The sequence below is a fragment of the Crotalus tigris genome, unplaced genomic scaffold (assembly GCF_016545835.1).
Source record: "Crotalus tigris isolate CLP2741 ecotype Arizona unplaced genomic scaffold, ASM1654583v1 scf7180000023598.3388751, whole genome shotgun sequence".
Taxonomy (NCBI): domain Eukaryota; kingdom Metazoa; phylum Chordata; class Lepidosauria; order Squamata; family Viperidae; genus Crotalus; species Crotalus tigris.
The window spans coordinates 78,539-101,270 of NW_024100068.1; the positions used below are offsets into that span (position 1 = coordinate 78,539).

At 37.3% G+C, this 22,732-nt stretch overlaps 1 protein-coding gene across 5 annotated transcripts in view; it reads left to right on the forward strand.

The window, feature by feature from the left end:
- The window catches only part of ESR2 (estrogen receptor 2), a 73,662-nt gene that overhangs the window by 40,205 nt on the left and 10,725 nt on the right, over window positions 1-22,732 (forward strand). For 4 of the 5 annotated variants that reach the window (XM_039319527.1, XM_039319526.1, XM_039319530.1 and 1 more), the window contains 3 exons: window positions 6,787-7,086; window positions 13,466-13,604; window positions 14,355-14,488. In XM_039319527.1, the coding sequence (XP_039175461.1) occupies window positions 6,787-7,086; window positions 13,466-13,604; window positions 14,355-14,488 (573 nt within the window). The remainder of the gene's footprint in view (window positions 1-6,786; window positions 7,087-13,465; window positions 13,605-14,354; window positions 14,489-22,732) is intronic. The other variant, XM_039319528.1, reaches the window with a different exon arrangement.

The following is a 22,732-nucleotide window of genomic DNA, read 5'->3' on the forward strand; positions in this document are numbered from 1 at the left end:
ATAATTAATCCCAAATTGAGTATAATCAGGAGTGGCCAACTGGTCTCATATGGAAGGCAACATTTGCAGAAGCCTGGATTAAAGTACAACAGAGGAATCCAGAGAGTCTTTCACCCACTGGGACACTGGAAAAGACATACCAATAATTTGATGAGACCATTTCTGCTAACTCTGCACAATGCAATTAGTGTTTCTGCTTTTCTTATTTTTATTGAGGATAGCAATACAGTATGAGCAAATGAAATAGGCACTGATTTCTTATATATGTTAGTGTCTACATGTGTAGGTATGTGTCCATTTCTTCATAATGACTGCATTTGACTGTCAAAATGACAGGAATATTATTTTATATACATCATGGTTTGGCAGCATATTATAATAATTTAAGTTCTATGAATTATTTAATAAGAAACCATTTTATCCATTCTGCCAAGGGTTTTCTTTTTTTTTGCATGTTGTAATCATGTAGATGTTTCCACTACAAATTTCTTTAGCTAAATAAATACCTAGGTTTAGAACTTATAAAAAGAAAAAAAAATCATTCCAGAGAACCAAGAATTAAAAAAAAAATTCTTACATTTTGAATATTTACATGAAAAAGAAATTAATACTCATAAAATTGCTAGTTATTAATATATTTTGGTGAGTTTGAGCTAGGGTTTGGATTGAAAGTGATATATTTTTGCAGATGCTTTCGTCTATTGCATCTCTTAGGATCTTATTAATTTTCATTTTCAGTTTAAAAAAGACTTAATTTCTGGTTATTGTTGTTCTAGAAGGAAGTTTGAAACTAATAATTGTGGAATGTGGGTTTTGTTTATGTTTCAGAAGGAAAGGGAATATGGACTGAGGTATGCAAATGGCTGTAAGAGTCATCTCTGTTATGAGGGTGAGGGTGCATAATGGGCTGGATTGTTGCAAACCATTCTTCTGTCTGTTTTCATGAATTTGTATACAAACAAGACTGCAGAACAGTGTGGAAATTTACATTTTCACAAATATTGTTTTATATTTTTCAAATTAAAAAAATGATACACTAATGGAAGTATTAGAGAATAGTTTACAGAAAAATCCATATGAGTTTCCTTAACGTGCATATATTGACCTGGATATGGGATGAAATAAATTCAAAGCTGGAACAAGATACTGAGAAAAATAAAAATTGGCAAATTTATCTATTCCCAGAAACACAGTGTTCTCAGTTTTTAAGTAGATAAGATTTCAATGATGTTTTGTTATGCTTGATTGGTATTTCTCAGTAATAATTTCTGCATTATTCTTTCTATTTGAGAGTGCAGTTTCCTAGGTTTTCTGTTGGATTTGGACTAAGAGGCTTTCCCCCCTGGCTTTGTAAAGTTTAAAATGGCAAGGTATGATAAAAGAGAAAAGAACATTTAAACTATCAGGAGAACCATACATGGTAGCCTTTGCCAAACTGACACCCTCAAGATGCATCAGGCTATAATTTCTGGATACTGTGGTTTATGCTGTCTGGAATTGATAAGGACTATAATCCAGTACAGCAGGAGAGGACCAGACTGGAAGAAGACTAAAATATAGATAAGCCTATTGACTGTTCAGGATCACCATTAAATCCAAATTGTGGCCCAGCATCCTAATCGACCCCCTGTAGCTGGAAGTTAAGAGATGTTCCCTCCTGTCTCTGTCATCTCTTAGCAAATGAAGGCCAACTGTGTCACCTCTGCCCTAGTTGGCAGAGAGGATAAAAATGTTGTGGTCAGCATGGCTCAGGTTGTTCTTTGTGTTTCAGAAGTTAAGCTGATCCCTTGGGTCAGACTGTACAAGTTCCACATTTACATTTACTTCTTTTGGGAAGCAAAGCTTTGTACAAATTTAGCATTGTTGATAGTGTACTAAAATTAGTTTTATTTCATAATTATAGAAATTGTATATATGATGTATGAGCCAATTTGGTGTAATGGTTAAGGCATCAACTGGGAGACTGTGAGTTTTAGACCTGCCTCAGGCATGGAACCAGCCAGCACCCTCTCTCAGCTCTAGGAAAGAGACAATAGCAACAGCAATAGCACTTAGATTTATATACTGCTTCATAGTGCTTTACAGCCCTCTCTAAGCTGTTTACAGGGTCAGCATATTGCCCTCAACAATCTGAGTCCTCATTTTACTGACCTTGAAATGATGGAAGACTGAATCAACCTTGAGCTGGTCAGGATTGAACTCCTAGTAGTGAGCAAAGTCAACCTGCAATACTTCATTATAACCACTATGCCATCACAGCTCTTAATAACAAACCATGTCCCCAAAACCTTGCCATGAAAATTGCAGGGATTAGGTAGTCACCAGGGGTCAAAAACTGTCACAAAGGCACATACACAAAATAATAATTAAAAATTCTGTGTTCCTTCCCCTTTATACTTTGTTTCAGTCAGATTACTGATATAGGACTCACATGCATGGGCTATGTATAGGCCATTCTCTTACAAACATATCCAGAGACTCAGAGCCATTCAATCTTCATCTAACATTTAAGTCTTTGTTACCTGGATAGTGTTAATGTAGTGTTCACCTCCTTATCCTGACATAAGTTTCACTGAAGATGCAATCTGACACAATCTGCCAGGTATTCTGTTGGCTGTGTGTTCACATAGAATTTGGGGGAATGAGATTAGATTGACAGGTCTTGGCAACTTTAGACTGGCATGGAAACATTGCTTCTTGTCCAGTCCATAAGGATTCTCTAGCAGGGCCATTTTCTAGAAAAAGAGTCTAGATATTTCAAACTAGGTTCTTCATTTGTTTGCTAACTCTCCAAGTTGATCTGAGTGAATTTGGATCAGTCTGTGATTCAACTCACCTAATGAAGTAGGAAAGAGACACAGTTCTCTTTTGACTGTATCCTAAGGCAATTCTCCCATCCTTGTCATTGTTGTTTAGGCCAAGGCTTTTCAGCCAGTGGTACGGGTACCACCTGTGGTACATTGGCACCTGGCAGGTGGTACGTGACCATCCTAGAAAAGTGATAACAGGGGAGGGGAATGAGCTGAACCGATGGCAGCACTGCACAAGCCTGAGTGAGAGATGACTGGAGCTGCAGAGCTGTCAGGGCTCAGTGGAAGTGCCAGGATCAGCGCCAGGCTCTAGCTGGAGCTCAGCGCTGATCCTGGCGCTTCTGCTGAGCCCAGAAGAAGCGCCTATCAGCTGGAATGTTGCAGCATCTCCAGGGTCTTGTGATTACATTCAGATGCTTGGCAACTGATTCATATTTATGATGGTCTCAGTGTCCCAGGGTCATGTGAAGTGACCAAAACCTGCTGCAACCACTCAGCAGACGGAGGGAATAAAAACCAAACACCCCTCCATCCCACCCCTACTGCCAATCCTCAACAGAAATGCTCAGAACAATGAAAACCTCGGACAGGAGGAAGAGGCGGCCGGGCGGGCAGGCAGGTATCTTGCTCGGCTGTGGCTTGGGGGGGGGGTCACTTTTTCAGTGCCATTGTAACTGGCATTCAAACAGTCATTAAGCGAACTGTTGTAAGTCGAGGACTACCTGTACTTCATCAGATGTTTCCTTTTTTTTTTTTTTTGGTCATCAAGTTTTTGACACTTGCTAGGCTACTGATGGTACTCGGATATTGCCATATCCTAAAAGTGGTACAATGGTTGAAAAGGTTGAAAAGCCCTGATTTAGGCTGCAATTGAATTTGGGTTCACCACTTTTCTGGAATAGCATTAGATCTCTCCCTCAAAGGACCCTAAAAATGTCAATTGATTATCATCTGATAACTGGGGTGCCTTTGAACAAGCTTGCAAAACATTTGTGTAAACCCAAGTGAGCTTTATCAGATACAGTAGTTAAACCTACCATTCTGAGCAATTGCCAAAACTTGCCTCCTCCCTGGTCTCAGCCCCATTCAATCTTAAGGAGGATGGGGGAATAGTTTCCCTTCCTTGTTGGGCAGCAAGGGAAACAAGTGAAGCGTAATCTACCTAGCCCGTCTTTAATATGCCTTATATACCATAAAAATGGACAGCATCCTTTGACAGCATCATATTCCACAGTAGGATTGTCAGTAGGCACAGCAAGTTTGACAATGGTATAAATACAATAATAAACAGTGTTGGAAGAGACTTTGGAAGTCCAACCTCCTGCTCAAGCAGGAGATCCTATACCATTCCAGATAAATGGCTGCCCGGTCTCATCTTAAAAGGCTCCAGTGATGCAGCACCCACAACTTCTGAAGGAAAGCTGTTGCACTACTTAATTGTTCTTAATGATTGTAGGTAAGAATCCGCTACTAAATTTCAGCTGCAGATCTTTCCTTAAATTTATTTATTTATTTATTTATTTATTTATTTATTTATTTATTTATTTATGAGATTTATATACCGCTTTAAGTGCAAGCACTCTCTAAGTGGTGTACACCAGTAAGCAATGTAGATATATATATATTTACATTGCCCCCAACAATCTGGGTCCTCATTTTACCTACCCCGGAAGGATGGAAGGCTGAGTCAACCTTGAGCTGGTGAGATTTGAACCGCTGACCTGCTGAACACAGTCAGCTAAAATGGCCTGCAGTACTGCACTCTAACTGCTGCGCCACCTCGGCTCTAAATGCTTGTCTCAGGAGTAAATCAGCAATGCAATTATTGTTCTGTTCATATACATATCTGTACTTTATACTTTCCTAACTCCTTTTTGTCTTTTGAAGAGAGTAACACATGCTCCTCTACTTGCAGAAGAGAAACAATGGGCAGGAGGGGTACTTCAACTTTCTTTCAGTAACAATTCTAAGTGCTGTGACTAGGTAGTTGCAGGCCAGAAGATAGTGGACCACAGGAAAGTGATGGATAGAAGCAAAGGCTATTATATTTCTTTGTCTTTAAATCTGACCTTGCTCTCTTTTCCAGTGTGCACAGCAGCAACAATGTCCCTGACTGAGAATCTTAAAAATTCTGAAATTCCCCTTCAGCTTCCATTTAACAACACCCCCCCCCCCCCCACCCCCAGTCTTCCTAGGCTTCACAGAGAGCTGCTTCGTGGATACAGTTCCAAACAAGGCTGAGGAAGATATGAGGAATGGCCAATGGCTACACGCTGTTTGAATCAGAGTAAATGTCTTGGATGGAAATTCCTGCTGAGCTCCATGTGGATGCCAGAAAATATTTGTTTGCTGTCCATAGTCAGATCAGCAGCTAGTTTTCTGGCTACACCATACAGTATTTGCAAAGCGAGTCACTGTTCTTAGAAAGGTTGATAAACTATGTTTGAGTTGATTCCATTTCTATTGCATTTATGGATAGCTTTAAATGCCAAGACAGAAACTGTGGTGGTATCTGTAAATTTAGCTTGATTAAGCCATGAAAACTTTGGCAGTTGGGAACTTTTTGTATTGAACATATAAATGACAGTAGAAACATACAAGTAGGTATTTGAAGAATCAGATCCAATTTCAGAATATTTGTTTGTGTGTGTGTATATGTGTGTGTGTGTGTGTGTGTGTGTGTGAGAGAGAGAGAGAGAGAGAGAGAGACAGACAGACAGACAGACAGACAGACAGAGATGGAGATTAGAGACAGAGAGAAACATAGAGACCCACAGAAACAGATAATAGAATTGTGTCTCTAGTTAACAAGTTTCAGGATTAAGAAAAAAGTTTGATAATATTTTTTTTAATAATACAGCTGTTGGTCAACTGTGGGGAGGAGGCGGGGTCTGTGTATAGGACAGTCCTTTTGTGGGATCTGCTATACTAGGGCAGACTGATTATGGAAGAATGGCACGGACCTGAGAAATTGTTTGAGCACTTTGTTCTCTGGACGCAATCTCATTAAATCAAGATTTCATTATGCCAAACTAGACCTACATTGTGCCTTCACTCTAGCAAATTTGCAGCATCTTTCAGACCCTTTATTTATTTATTTAATTTTATTTATATGCCGCCCAATCCCAAAGGACTTTATGTGGATGTTGTTTGTCCAGAATTTAGAAAATAGTTGTTTTAGAGCCAAATCAATTGCTTGGCTTCCTACCATTTACCTGGGATCCTGATTCCAATCAGCTCCTCTCTTGTTGCCAGGGCTCTTTTCTGATGATGAATGTATCATACCAGAGTATAAAAGTCTACAATAAGGATCTTGATAATATCCTATGACCCAGATTTAGTCTCCAAGTCCTCTTTCAATAGCTTCCAAAGCCCCCCAAATAAGAAGCAATATACGCCTCCAATAAGATTAACACCTATTTTATTTTTTACTGTTTTTATTTTGGACTGCCATGCTACTAGAAGTCCCTGGAGGGTGATTTTAAAAAAATATTTGATGCAAAAATGTTGCTTTGTTTTTAGATAGATGGATATATCATCCCCATCACTAAATTGTTTACTTCATGGTACAGATACACTTAGTGTTTTATTTCCCATTTCAATTACCCTACTTATATATATATATATTTAGTCATTCACTCATTCAATTTCTATAGCTGCCCAACTCAACCAGTAGCTTACAATTCTAAAATGATAAAACAATGTATATCATAAGAACAGTAAAACAGTAAAACATTTTTTGTTAATATTTGCTATAGTTTTGCTAGTTGAACTGAATGTCACACAATGCTCTGATCTGGGTATAGGGATTAGATGTGTGCGAACTAAACTGGAAATTACTCACCGGAATTTTCCAACATGGATCTGGCACACTTTGGAAAATTGGCAATCAACTCTTCTTATACCATTTAGGTACACATGTATAATTAATACAGTGATTGAGTTAAATTAAGTCAATTGTTTTTCAAAATTACAGGTTCAAGAAGAGAGCGTTGTGGGTATCGTATCGTTCGCCGTCATCGCAATCCAGAAGATTTGGTGCATTGTGTAGGCAAAGGGAAAAAGAATAATGACAGTATGATCCAAGCAAAAGAAGCCTTGGGCAATGCGCTAAGCCCAGAACAGTTTGTCTCCATATTACTTGAAGCTGAACCACCAAATGTGTTGGTGAGCCGCCCCAACAGGCCATTTACAGAAGCTTCCATGATGATGTCCTTGACGAAACTTGCAGACAAAGAGTTGGTCCATATGATTGGTTGGGCGAAAAAGATCCCTGGTAAGGAATTTGAAAACTCCTTTGTTTAGAATGGAGCTTGTGCTAAATGACATTTAAAAAATAAGTATTGACAAAAATATATATTTTTTAAACAAACCTTAGGGCCTACAACAAGAAAAGCATATCACACATTGCATTGTTATTTAGTAATACAACTTTGGTAAGGCCATTGTTGTGGAACAAAAGTAGAATCACAGAACATAAGATTTCACAGGATTAAGGAAACCATCTATAGTAGTCTAATCTACTTGGGACACAGCAACGGTCCTAAATATGAATCAGTTGCCAAGCATTCCTAATCTGAATTTTGATCTCATAACCATAGGGATGCTGCAAAGGTCGTAAGTGTGAAAAGCAATCATAAGTCACATTTTTCAGTGCCATCGTAACTTTGAACGGTCACTAAATGAACTGTTGTAAGTTGAGGACTACCTATATCCAGTTCCTGCAACCATTGATTGTATATTTTAGACTCCAGATTCCAGTCCCCTAATCATCTTTGTTGCTCTATTCTGCATTCTTTCTAGAGTCTCAATATTTTTTTTGTATCATGGTGATTAGAACTGGATGCAGTCAGTGGTGGGATTCAAATATGTGAACAACCATTTCTCTGTGTGGATGCCGATTCCGGAAGTCCATTCTGGGCCTGGGCAACAAAAAATTAGCTGCCGGTTCGGCCAAACTGGTGCGAGCTGGCTGAATCCTACCATTGGATGCAGTATTCCAAGTAGGGTCTTATCAAGGCAGTATATAGCAGCACTAATACTTCAGGTGATTTTGATACTTTCCCTCTGTTGATGCAACCTATGTCTGTATTGGCTTTTTGGGCAGCTGCAGCATATGTAAGTGGTGGTCCACCAGGACTCCTAGATCCCTCTCACAGTTACTGCTGTGGAGCCAGATAACAACTATTCTACACCTGTGCATTTGGTTCTTCTTGCCTAAGTGTAAAATCTTACTTTTCTCACCACTGAATTGGATTTTGTTGGATAGGGCCCAGTGATATATTTGGTCCTTTTTGTTCCAAGTAGGCAACTTGGGGTCCCTGAGGGTTTTTTTTTTTTTAAAAAAAATAACATTACACTTAGAACCCAATTTCCTGTTTTGGAAAGATTTTTACCCATTTGTATTAAAAACTTGGATTTCTCTACTGCTTTCTTTAGACAGCAGTGGCTTCCCAGTGTGAGGAAATAATCTAATAATCTAATCTAATAATAATCTAATCTAGATAACAAATGGCTTTTTCTGTCATTTGTATCTATGTGATTCTTCCTGCTTGTCTTTTAACTATATACTTCACCCAACGTTTAAGGTTTAATATTAAATATTCTCCTCTATAAAGAATATTTTTTTCAATTGATCTGCTATGACTGGTGCTGTTTCTAGTCTGCTTAAAAACCCTGGTTAGTTAATTTGATGGGGTTTTTTTTTTTACATTTTTAAAGTAGAAGTAATCCTAGCTCTATGAGAAAAATAGCTATAGCTAAATAATACCTTAAAAATAAGGTATTTTGATTTCTTTTTGTTGTAACAACATTAGAAGTAAGAGATAAGGAAGAAATAAAAAAGCCCCGAAACTAGACACAACTTTTAAATCATGAGATCTTTGGGGATGAATAAATAGAAACTCCATGTAGTTATTGCTGGCATCATATATGGATACATAAATCCGAAGCCCTTATTTACCAGCAATTATTAACAAGACCGGGTTAACTTTAGTGGAAGTCATATTCTTTTTCTTTAAGACTTATTCTCATTCTATTTGCAGATCCTGGGCATATCTTGAATCTTCAGATGGCTCCTATTTAAATATGGGTTGGACCATTTTGACTGTATATTGTGAGCAAGGTTTAATTCGACATTCAAGTAATGAAGTCAAAATAGCTAGAACTGTTGTAGCCCAGACTGAATAATAAAAACTCTACCAAAGAACAGTGGCATTACAAAATCAAAAGTTAAGAAGGGCCTTTAGGCCATCAAATCCAACCTTCTGCTCAGAAAATAGGTTTCTATTAAAGCATCATGACAGGTGGCTACACAGTTTCTGCATCTACAGGTAGTCCTCCACTTATAACAATTTGTTTGGTGACCATTCAAAGTTACACTGAAAAATGTGATTTATGACCATTTTTCCAAGTTACAACCATTGCAGCACCCCCATGATCATGTGAACTAAATACAGATGCTTGGCAACTGGTTCATCTTTATGACTGTTGCTGTATCCCAAGGTCATGTGATCACCTTTTGTGACCTTCTGACAAGCAAAGTCAATGGGGAGGCCAGATTCACTTAACAACCCCGGGCATTAATTTATCAACTGCGGTGATTCACTTAACAACTGTGGCAAGAACGGTCGTAAAATGGGGCAAAGCTCACTTAACAAATGTATCACTTAGCAACAGAAATTTTGGGCTCAATTGTGGTAATAAATCGAGGACCACCTGTATTTTATTCTACAGATATTTGACAGTATTTACAGTATAATCTACTCCAGTCCTAGTACAGAATGGGCAGGAGTCAACAAAAGAACAACTACATGATTCAAAGAACAGAAATATGAAGACAATTAAAACAACTGTTTTTTATTGTCAAAAGACTCTTCTAACATTCAACCATAATCAGTTCAGCATGGCGCCACAGCCACACAACTTTAGAGCTAGGATATAAAGACAATAATGCTTCAGACATTACTACAATAATGCCTAATATTGGTGACATTTACATACATAGAGTTTGATTTCAACATTTCAATTTGAGCATAGTTAACAAAATTTATCTAAATTTTTTCCTAAATGTTTTTTAAATAAAAAATATTTTGCAACTGAAAAACAAAGTATATGTTTTGTTTTGTTTTTAAAAAATGAAGGATTTACTTTGCACAAAAACAATACAGTAGCCAGTTGCCTTCCGCCTTTTCACTAAAAGTCTTAAATGAAATTTGGAGATATTGATGTCCTGAATGGGGGTCCTGATGATAGTAATTTTACTTTGATCATTGGAAAATTCTAGACATTCGCATTTCAGCTGGGAAATGAATCCACTTTCACTTTTGATTACTTTCCCTGCTTATTTTGTCACTCACAGTGATGGAGGTAGAATGTGTGTAATTCTGCTGCTCCTCCAATTCAATCCATTTTTGTAGTAAATGCACTTGTTATTTTTTTTGCTCCCACTTTAAAAAAACCCTCTGACTTGGATCCAAATATATTCATATTTAGAACAGCACTTTGAAATAAATCTGGCTTAATGTAACTGAAGTTCTACTGATTTTGATAGGTCTACCCAGTGCTTTTTTTGTTAAAAAAAAGGTGCCAGAACTCACATATGTCATACAACCCGCCTTGCCTACCCTACAAGCTTCCATTCAAAAAAGGCGCCAAAACTCCATTCTGGGCATTCTATGACAAAAAAAGCCTTGGGTCTACCACAGATATGACTATGCTTCCAAACCTCTTTTTTTTTTTTTTAACAAACATTTGTCTTCATCAATATTGTTTCATTTGTTTCAGAGTGGCCTGTTTTCTTTATTAATCTGACTCTCAGGCGAAACACTATCTAAATTCAACCTGTATAATCAAATTGGCATTCTGTATGTATATTGTAGGATACATCTGTGGTGAGAGAAAGTTAAAAGGCAGAATAGACGTGTGATCATATTAAAAAACTGATACTGCACATATTAACATAACCCTTTTTAGTCTGGATGAATGTTCACACAATACTCTTCTTACAAACTGGAGATGAATAACCTTTTTAGACTACACAATGAACGTCCTCTTTGAATACAGTGTCAAGGTAAAGTGTTAGTTTTAAATAAAATAAATTTAATAAATTCTATGCCAGATTATAATTGTTGATATCCATACGCTTAGTAGTTTTAATATTTTATCTCAATAACATTTATAATTTAGTGGCAAGTTTTTAGAGTTTGGAAGACTTTGAACTAACTTACAACATGATAAAAATCTGCAAGAAACAGCACAAATTAGGTTAAGAATAAGAAACCTAAAAAGGCTAAAAAGGAAAAAAAATCTAATTGTACAAATACTGTTTATATTTATCTATTTATTAAAATTTTACACTATCTGGCTCTGGGCAGCTTATAGATATTTTTTAATTTAGGTTCATGCAAGTAGTAGATTTTAAATATTTTTCTAAGAATATATTTCTAAATACATGTTTTATAAAAATGTATTTAATATCCCTTTCATTACTTAATTTTTTTATTAATTGGGAACCACACTGTAACATTTGAGAAAGTAGAACATCAGAAGGATAATTGTGGTCTCATTAGTCAAAAGCTGTAGATTAGATTAAATCTAATCTAATCTAATATAGGCAGAACAAAAGCCACTTCAGAAATGGAACAAAATATAAACTGAAGCAAGCTAGCAAATAAGCAGTAAATAAAGCAATAAAGTAATAAATAACTGAAGGAAGTAATAAATAAATAAATACTGTAGTGTTCTTACTGCTTAAATCTTCTTTCTACCATGTCATTCAATAAGAATCACTACTTACCAGGACAGATTTTCTTTAAAGGGAGCAATGAGGTTCATTCCACATCCTTATGTATAAATTCTTACAACCTTCTTTTTCCCCCTTTCTTTTCTCTTAAAAAAACAAAGCAAAACACTTTTTCATCTCTATCACGATGACTTCTTAAGTGAGTGGTTGATTCTCCCATAAGGTTTTGCTTTTAATGCCAGCTAGAATAGGAGACTGCTGCTGATTCATTTCTAATTAATGTGTGTGTGGCTCCTGGTCTTCGACTATAGCACAGATCAGGGGTGCAGGAGATCATTTGTGGTGTTCCCCATCCATGAATTTCCTAAATACGTCTTTTTTTGCCAGAGTTGTTAAGTGAATCGCTGCATTTGTTAAGTTAGCAACACAGTTGTTAAGTGACTCTGGTTTCCCCATTGACTTTGTTTGTCAGAAAGTTGCAAAAGGGGTTCACATGACTCTGGGACATTGCAACTTTCATAAATAAGAACAAGCATTTAAATTTTGATCACATGACCATGGGGATGCTGCAACAGTCATAAGTGTGAAAAATGCTCATAACTCACTTTTTTCAGTGCCGTTGTAACTTTCAACGGTCACTAAGTGAACTGTTTTAAATCTAGGACTACCTGTATTACTACAAAAGTTCTAGTTAAGATGTAACAGATGAAGGTTTGACAATGCATGGTAAAGGCTTATAGAGTGCTTTGGACAACGAGATGGTGACATATAAATTAATAAAGAAACAAATAAATAAATAGCTAATAGCTCTGCTGTTCTGCTGAGATTTGGGGAAGATCTTTTCCTAATCTGCAGTATTGTGGTTTATTTTTGTATGTATCTCCTTCTATTATTTCTGTCTTTCTTTATGAGCTAAAAATGTGGTGAAGTGCAGCATTGTACAAAAAGGAGACTTCGTTGCTGTTATTGTCTGCAGACTGAAAATACAAAAATAGTCTACCATTAAATTTATTACATGCATTCACTCTTCATGTTCCTAAGAAAGAACTTTTAGAAAAGCAATTGGTTTCTTTATCCATCATCATTTACCTATTTCATTTAGTAATAACTTCAGGGAGCTAAATACATATTAGTCTGGAAGTGAAATGGGAGCATTAGAAGAGCATACAAAATTGCAAATTAAATGCAGAAGAAAATGTTGAAGATTCCCTCAAAGGATAATTAATCTGATTCATGTGGATTCTAAAATACATGAAATATCAGTTGAGCTGCAGGAAAAAAATGGGAAATGAAGGCAAAATAGGGAAATACCTATTCAGGTCATAGATGTAGGATCAAATATAGTTTTGTGGTTCACTTCTTACATTGTCCCCATAAATACCTTAGCATTTTAAAGTATATAGAAGATTGACTTAATAAAAAACAATATACTTTAAATATGTTCCATCAATTAAACAATGTTACCCTTTGGGACCCAGGATCCTTATTGCCTGGAACTATACCCCCCCCCCCCGGGAGATCCATTATGTCATTTAGGAAATTGTTAAAGACCTGGTGGTCCTTTCAGCCCTTGGGGTAAAAGTGATTGCAGTTGTGGTTGGTTTATCCTTACCGTTTTGTTCTTCAGGTAATTGTTTTATTTATTAATAAATCATATTGATAAAGCCAAAATCCATATGTTTGCTACCCAGTATAGATAGTAGATGAAGGAAGGAAGGCTCCATCACTTGGAATCAACAGTTGACAAACTTCTAAGAATTGAGGTCATAGATTTTCTAATTTCAAGTGAATCAAGAAGATAACTTTTGAATTTTTAATAATTTTATAATGTTCTAAGGACAGGGAAGGAGTGTATACTTGGTATTCATGATGTAAGTATGCCTTCTCCTTTCCTTTCCTCCTTCTTTTAAAGGCTTCATAGAGCTGAGTCTATATGATCAAGTAAGGCTTTTGGAAAGCTGTTGGTTGGAAGTATTAATGGTGGGTCTAATGTGGAGATCCATTGATCACCCAGGGAAGCTCATATTTGCACCAGATCTTGTGCTTGACAGGTGAGAATTAAGTATTGTTGGACTTGCACGTATGTTTGGAAGTTAAGATTTGAATGAAAATGCATTAATAAGCAAACCCAATCTTTTGCTCTATTAAGGACAGCCCAAATATTTTCTCCTGCATGAACTATCATGGTTAACATTCAGTTCACCCTGCCCATCCTCTCCTGCAGATTTACTGGCAAGGCTATTAAAAGAAGCTTTACCAATTCCTTAACAAGTTTTCAGTTGGACAGGCTCTAGAAAGTATTTTGTAGCAGTCTAGGATTGCTAGGCTGGGCAATCTTTTTATAGCCACAAATCATTTTTTAACTACTGCTTTTTCAGATTGCAAGAAACCGTATAGGAGGCATAGTGGTGATTTCACTAGTCAAAACAAGGCTGGAATTTTTGGTCATTCTGGAAATATGTGTGGGATGTTAGGCTGAATGAAATATAGTTATTTTAGAAGGAAGTTTTAAGCATCAGAGCAGCAAGACAGAAAAAGAAACTGTTGGAAGCAAGAAAGTTAAAAGAATATGATCGTGAATTAGATTGTAATGAAGGTATGATTTCACCTTTTATAAAATAAACAAAGATAAGAATTTTGTGTTGAACACTTACATTTAATGCTTAAAATATGTACAGTGTACATAAAATATGAATCACTGAATAGAGACCAAATATGATTGTATGTTGGAATAAAATGCAGTATTTTGGTGGAAAGCATGCTTTGTATGTCAAGTAATCCTCTGACTATTTTCAAATTAGGGATGAGGGAAAATGTGTAGAAGGAATTTTGGAAATATTTGACATGCTCTTGGCAACAACTTCAAGGCTTCGAGAGCTGAAATTGCAGCACAAAGAATATCTCTGTGTCAAGGCGATGATTCTTCTCAATTCCAGTGAGTAGAAGTTTCAGTCATGTCAAGCTGTGCTTATTATTGCGACAAAAAGTTGGCTTGTGGTAGGAAAAATTCAAAGGACACAAAAGCTGTTAACATGAATGAAATGCTTTTCTGTTCCTTATATTATAATGGTTTTATACCTAAGACCAAGGTCACTATATTCAAATACAAATACAAACTTTATTGTCATTGTATGTGCATACACAGTGTACACATACAACAAAATTTACTTGACACCCAGAGACCAGGTCCCACACACATAATCTCCAAACACACTCCCACCCACCACAATTTCCCACCCCTAAGACCACCCAAACATCCACACAACAGACCAAGTAATACTGTCCAACAGTTCACTGATGGTGGCCCTTTAATTCATTGTTGAGTACAACTATGGCTCTGGGATAAAAACTATTCAGAAAACATGTGGTCCGAGTTTTAATTATTCTGTATCTTCTGAAACAGTCCAAAAAGATTGTAAGCAGGATGGGAAGAGTCCCTGAGAATGTTATACAACTTCCTCAAACAACGAGATTCGAAGATGTTGTCCAGGGCTGGTAGCTGAAATCCAATAATATTCTGGGCAGTTTTAATGATTCTCTGTAGAGCTTTTTTGTCCACTACAGAGCTACTTCCATACCATGCAAGAATGTCGTATGTCAGGACACTCTCAATGGTGCTGTGATAGTAGGACAGAAGTAGATGCTGAGATAAATTTATCTTCCTGAGCATTCTCAGGAAGTACAGCCTCTTCTGTGCCTTCTTCACAAGCATGTTAGCATTCATAGTCCATGAGAGGTCCTCTGAGATATAAGTGCCCAGAAATTTAAAACTACCCACCCTCTCCACCTCCTCACCATTTATGTACAATGGTAGATGTACATCTCTCTTCCTCCTGAAGTCAATTATAAGTTCTTTAGTTTTTGTGGTATTAAGTGTGAGATTATTTTCATTACACCACAATGTCAGCCCTTGTAACTCCTTCCTGTAAGCAGACTCATTGTTCTTATTAATGAGCCCCACCACTGTTGTGTCATCCACAAATTTAATAATTGTGTTGGTGTTATACAGTGGGGTGCAGTCATGCGTGTACAAGGAATAAAGGAAAGGGCTTAGCACACAACCCTGGGGGGCTCTTGTGCTTAATATCAGAGTAGAGGAATGGTGAGATCCCATCCTTACTGACTGTAGCCTATCTGTCAGAAAATCCCTTATCCACAAGCAAATCCTCTGATTTATACCCAAATTGGATATTTTAAAAAACAACCTGTTTGGTAAAATGGAGTTAAAAGCAGAGTTATAATCCACAAATAACAGCCTTGCATATGTCCCCTGTTGTTTCAAGTGATTCAATACAATATGGACAACAAGAGACATAGCATCATCAGTTGATCTATTATCCCTATATGCAAATTGGTATGGGTCCAAAGTAGATGGAAGACTAGCCTTAATATAGTTCAACACTAGCCTCTCAAAACATTTCATAACAACAGATGTTAAAGCTACTGGTCTATAATCATTAAGAACATACCACTACTGTCTGCTTAGGAACTGGCATATAATAGATGTTTTCAGGCAGGTAGGGATAGAGCACTGCAACAGGGATAGATTGAAAATATCCGTGAACACTTCAGCTAGCTCTGCAGTGCAGTCCTTGACAACTCGTCCCAGAATTCCATCAGGCCCAGCTGCCTTCTGGATATTAACATTCTGGAAAGTGTGTCTCACATCGGAGATCTGCAGTAAAAGTGGTTGTCTATCGATGGTAGATGTTAATGGTGCACTATCAGTGGTAAATGCTGGAATGATATTGTTCCATTCTGCAGGATTGTGAATGTGCGTCCAATTGTTTTCCTAGTTGTTTCTATGGAATTAAGTTTGTATATTCTAGATCAGTGTTTCTCCACAATCTCTGGGGGCTATTCCTTTGATTGACTCCCAGATACAAGATCTGATTATCAAATTGAGCATGTTACTTCTTACATTAAAAAATTAGGGTGTTAAAACATATTTTTCTCTTTCAAATTGGTGTCTCCTTTTATAATACATACACATACATGTGTATGCATGTACATATAAGCTGTCGCTCTTCCATTATCAAAAGCAATAGAGGACTCTTGTCACTAGCAGTTGTATTGGAGAGATGGGGCCTCCTTTACAGCCCAACAAGCATATGAATCAGTGAGGATACAGCTGTGCTTGAGAAACTAATCATCAGAATTAAACTCAAGTGCCTATCTGGTAGAAATGCTTCTAAAAGCTTTGAAAACATATTTGTATTCAAATTTTCAATTTTTATTTTAGGATAGCTCTCATTGAAAGTAGGTGAATTTCAAAACCTTTTAAATGGTGCCTGAATATATGAATATGATCTTTCTTTTGGTTTACTCTTATAATGAATTATGGCATTATCTTGAATGAGGCATTCATGTGAGTCACTGTTTTTCTATTTAAAATGTACATTGGGTATCAGTATTTTCAGAGTCATTTTCTTAACAACTGCTTAGTTAATTTAGCTGATTAGGTCAGCTAATTTGACTGAAATAATCACCTTTAGTGTTTATTGTTTTGCTCTAAAGCATTTTGTCTTGGACACTTCAGTGTGTATGGAGGAACAATGTAATGGGCAAAGAAAAGGTTGAATAAGCAACTATATTAAGAAGGAGATAGAGTGACAAAATGAATATATGCTGCAAAGTAAGCAGAGTTGCAAATTCTTAAAGCCCTTCCATGTTGTATGCTGCCATTTATAAACTGCTCTATATTTTCAACAACAGTTCTTCTATCTTTCGTCACAAAGAGTAGAAGCATAACCTTTTCTAACATTCTTTCTCCCTGTATACACACAATCCATATGATCCTTGAGGGAGACGGCAGTGTAGAAACATGAACTATAAATGAATAAACAATGAGTATTGAAGGGGCAGTTTGTAAAATGTATCTTCTGATGGGACAGCTGCAAGAGTAGTTAAATCTTTTTTATGAAACTGTTAACAAATGCAAAGAAGCCAAGAAAAAAAAAAAACCCTTGATGGCATATCAGCAAGCTATCAAAACTCTGTTCCAAGAGGCCCCTGAACTGGTCTGAACTAAAATTGGAAAGTTGGAAAGTAAGAAATAAGGCAGAATTACCAGTTATGCTGATTACCATAGTAGGAATTGTGTGACTTTAAGTCACAGCCTGGTATCCTGGAGAGGGTGCCAGGCTGTAAAATATGGTTGTTTGTTTGGTTGTTGGCTGATTGATTGATTAGCTACAAAACAACTTTCTTTTTAATCTGGTGGTTTTTTTTCTCCCAAGATTTTACATACATAGAATAAATGTATGTATGTAATAAATACTAATAAATACATAAAATATTTATGTTTGCTGTGTTTTTGTCAGTATGATCATTTGGTCTTATGACATCTAGATTTTTTTATCAATGCGAGTTGTACAACTTACATTGTGACTCATAAATAAAATATTTTATTAAAAATGGTCTACTGTTCTGATATCAGTACAATATAAATAAATTAATTAAAGTAATTAAATCTTAATGTTCATGCATTCTTTCATTCATGCATTAATTAATTAATTAAAGTAATTAAATCTTAATGTTCATGCATTCTTTCATTCATGCATTAATTAATTAATTAACCCCTTTATGGATTACTGCCTTGTCGTGGCGAAGGGGCTTGCGTAACTCAATGAAGCTATAAGCTATGCCGTGCAGGGCCACCCAAGACGGACAGGTTATAGCAGAGAGTTCTGACAAAATGTGATCCACTGGAGAAGGAAATGGCAAACCACTCCAGTATCTTTGCCATGAAAACCCCATGGACAGTACTAAAAGGAAAAAAGATATGACGCTGGAAGATGAGCCCCTCAGGTCAGAAGGTGTCCAATTTGCTACTGGGGAAGAGCAGAGGGCTAGTACTAGTAGCGCCAGAAAGAATGAAACGACTGGGCCAAAGCCGAAAGGACGCTCAGCTGTGGATATATCTGGTGGTGAAAGGAAAGTCCGATGCTGTAAAGATCTTTTCTCCATAGGAACCTGGAATGTAAGATCCATGAATCAAGGCAAGCTAGACTAGTCAAAAAAGAGATGACAAGACTGAACATCGACATCTTAGGAATCAGCGAACTAAAATGGACAGGAATGGGTGAATTTAACTCAGATGACCATCAGGTATACTACTGTGGGCAAGAATCCCTCAGAAGAAATGGAGTAGCCTTCATAGTCAATAAAAGAATAGGAAAAGCAATACTGGGATACAATCCCCAAAATGACAGAATGATCTCAATTCGAATCCAAGGCAAACCATTCAATATCACAATAGTCCAATCTATGCCCCAACCACTGGTGCTGAAGAGGATGAAATTGACCGGTTCTATGAAGCCCTACAGCACCTTATAGAATTAACACCAAAAAATGATGTCCTTATCATCATGGGGGATTGGAATGCTAAGGTAGGAAGCCAAAAGATAACCGGAATAACAGGCAAGTTTGGCCTTGGAGTACAAAATGAAGCAGGGCACAGGCTAATAGAATTTTGTCAAGAGAATACGATGGTCATAACAAACACCCTTTTCCAACAACCCAAGAGACGGCTCTATACATGGACATCACCAGACGGTCAACATAGAAATCAGATTGACTATGTGCTCTGCAGCCAAAGATGGAGAAGCTCTATACAGTCAGTAAAAACAAGACCAGGAGCTGACTGTGGCTCAGATTATGAGCTTCTTGTTGCAAAATTTAGGCTTAAATTGAAAAAAGTAGGGAAAAGCACTAGGCCACTCAGGTATGAACTAAATCATATTCCTAATGAATATACAGTAGAGGTGACAAATAGATTTAAGGAATTAGATCTGATAGACAGAGTGCCTGAAGAACTATGGATGGAAGTTCGCAACATTGTACAAGAGGTAGCAACTAAAACCATCCCAAAGAAAAAGAAATGCAAGAAAGCAAAATGGCTTTCTGAGGAAGCTTTGCAAATAGCTGAGGAAAGAAGGGAAGCGAAAGGCAAAGGAGAAAGAGAAAGATACACCCAATTGAATGCAGAATTCCAGAGAATAGCTAGAAGAGATAAGAATGCCTTCTTAAATGAACAGTGCAAAGAAATAGAAGAAAACAACAGAATAGGGAGGACCAGAGATCTCTTCAAGAAAATTGGAGATATGAAGGGAACGTTTCATGCAAAGATGGGCATGATAAAGGACCAAAATGGCAGAGACCTAACAGAGGCAGAAGAGATTAAGAAGAGATGGCAAAACTACACAGAAGAACTATACAAGAATGAGCTTAACATCCCAGATAACCACAATGAGATGGTCATTGACCTCGAACCAGACATCCTAGAATGTGAAGTGAAATGGGCCTTAGAAAATCTGAGCAACAACAAAGCTAGTGGAGGTGACAGTATTCCAGCTGAGCTATTCAAAATCTTAAAAGACGATGCAGTAAAAGTGCTACACTCAATTTGCCAGCAAATTTGGAAAACTCAACAGTGGCCACAGGATTGGAAAAGGTCAGTTTACATTCCAATTCCAAAGAAAGGCAATGCCAAAGAATGTTCAAACTATTGCACCATTGCACTCATTTCACATGCTAGTAAAGTTATGCTTAAAATCCTACAAGCTAGACTCCAGCAGTATGTGGATCGAGAACTACCAGAAGTACAGGCAGGATTTCGAAGAGGCAGAGGAACTAGAGATCAAATTGCCAACATACGCTGGATCATGGAGAAAGCTAGGGAGTTCCAGAAAAACATCTACTTCTGCTTCATTGACTATGCAAAAGCCTTTGATTGTGTGGATCACAACAAATTGTGGCAAGTTCTTAAAGAGATGGGAGTACCAGACCATCTCATTTGTCTCTTGAGAAACCTATATGCGGGTCAAGAAGCAACAGTGAGAACTGGACACGGAACCACTGATTGGTTCAAAATTGGAAAAGGAGTCCGGCAAGGCTGTATACTGTCGCCCTGCCTATTTAACTTATATGCAGAGCACATCATGAGAAAGGCAGGGCTAGATGAATCAAAAGTTGGAATTAAGATTGCCGGGAGAAATATCAACAACCTAAGATATGCAGATGATACCACTCTAATGGCAGAAAGTGAAGAGGAACTAAAGAGCCTCTTGATGCGGGTGAAGAAGGAGAGTGCAAAAGTTGGCTTGAAACTCAACATTAAGAAAACCAAAATCATGGCATCCGGCCCTCTCAATTCCTGGCAAATAGATGGGGAAGAAATGGAGGTAGTGACAGATTTTATTTTTCTGGGCTCAAAGATCACCTCAGATGGGGACTGCAGCCAAGAAATTAAAAGACGCTTGCTCCTGGGGAGGAAAGCTATGGCAAATCTAGACAGCATTCTAAAAAGCAGAGACATCACCCTGCCAACAAAAGTGCGTATAGTCCAGGCCATGGTTTTCCCAGTTGCAATGTATGGCTGTGAAAGTTGGACCATAAGAAAGGCTGAGCGCAAAAGAATTGAGGCCTTTGAACTATGGTGCTGGAGAAGACTCCTGCGAGTCCCTTGGACTGCAAGGCGTTCAAACCGGTCAGTCCTAGAAGAGATCAACCCCGACTGCTCTTTAGAAGGCCAGATCCTGAAGTTGAAACTCAAGTACTTTGGCCATCTAATGAGAAGGAAGGATTCACTGGAGAAGAGCCTAATGCTGGGAAAGATTGAGGGCAATAGAACAATGGGACGACAGAGAATGAGATGGCTGGATGGAGTCACTGAAGCAGTAGGTGTGAATTTAAATGGACTCCAGAAGATGGTAGAGGACAGGAAGACCTGGAGGAACATTGTCCATGGGGTCGCGATGGGTCGGACACAACTTCGCAATTAACAACAACAAATTAATTAAAGTAATTAAATCTTAATGTTCATGCATTCTGAAATGTACACCTTAGTCTATGATTTGTAAGCAAATACAGCACATTAAGAATAGCAACTTTTCTACTTGATAGATATTTTATGATATTTTTTTTTGCTGGATTTTCTTTTTAAAAGAAGGAATAGATAATGTCTTCTCTCAGATCTTGTTACCAAGAATAAACAAGCGTGTGTTGATAAATAACCAAAGGATCTCCTTCCTAACCCCGTCTCACTCTCCCCCAACTCTATACAACTGCAAATGAGGAATAGGTAATTGTATTTTGTGAGCCACATGTGGCCACCAACCCAGCTTTTTGAAAAATTCAGTCTCCCAGTCTGCCAACATTCAGCAACAATTTGGTGGACTTTGGAAGTGTGATATCCTGCTAATTTTTAGCATGAAATAAACAGCTAGACTTTTGGCTAGACTGAGCATAGTGTCATTTACAGTGCCTGCAGATGCCATTGTATGCACAACACACTCTCATAATAGCATCCACAGAATTCTAAAAATATATTAAATCTAATAAAAATGTTAAATTATTGAAAGCTCATGAGTTTCTGAAATCTCCTGAAATGTTTTTTTTTAATTTTGTGGGTTAGAGAAAGGGAAAAGGAAGTGCCCCACCAGGGTAGAGATTATAATTCAGAAGACCCTGGAGATAGGGATTAGCTGGGAGAAATGCTCTTGTACTATCCTCCTTGCTGCACAGCTGCATCCCCACCTGGACTGTTGGACCTCATTACATGGCGGTGCAGATGTCATCCAGCCTTCTGGGTACAGAGGAAGGTAAATTAATGTTTCTGTGGATTGAATTCCTGTCTCACGTGGTTAGTTTAAATGGCCAAGGTGGTGATAGGAGACTGTGTCAAGAGGTAGTGAATAAATTCTTGGAATATTACCCATTAAGTTCCTAGATAAATATGACCACTAAAAATGCAGTGGAAAATTGAGATATTTTTGCATAAATAGCTGAGTGATTTTATAGATAGATAGATAGATAGATAGATAGATAGATAGATAGATAGATAGATAGATAGATAGGCAGGCAGGCAGGCAGGCAGGCAGGCAGGCAGGCAGGCAGAGATAGATGATAGATGATAGATAGTGTATATAGTGTAAAGAGATTTACAGTTCAGTAAATCTCTCTCTCTCTCTCTCTCTCTCTCTCTCTATATATATATATATATATATATATATATATATATAATATCTATATATATATATATAGAGAGAGAGAGAGAGAGAGAGAGAGAGAGAGAGAGAGAGAGAGAGATTTACTGAACTGTAAATCTCTTTATAGATATTTGGGCATCAGCATTAAACCAATTTGAATGAAGCAATTCCACTGGTAACATAAATAG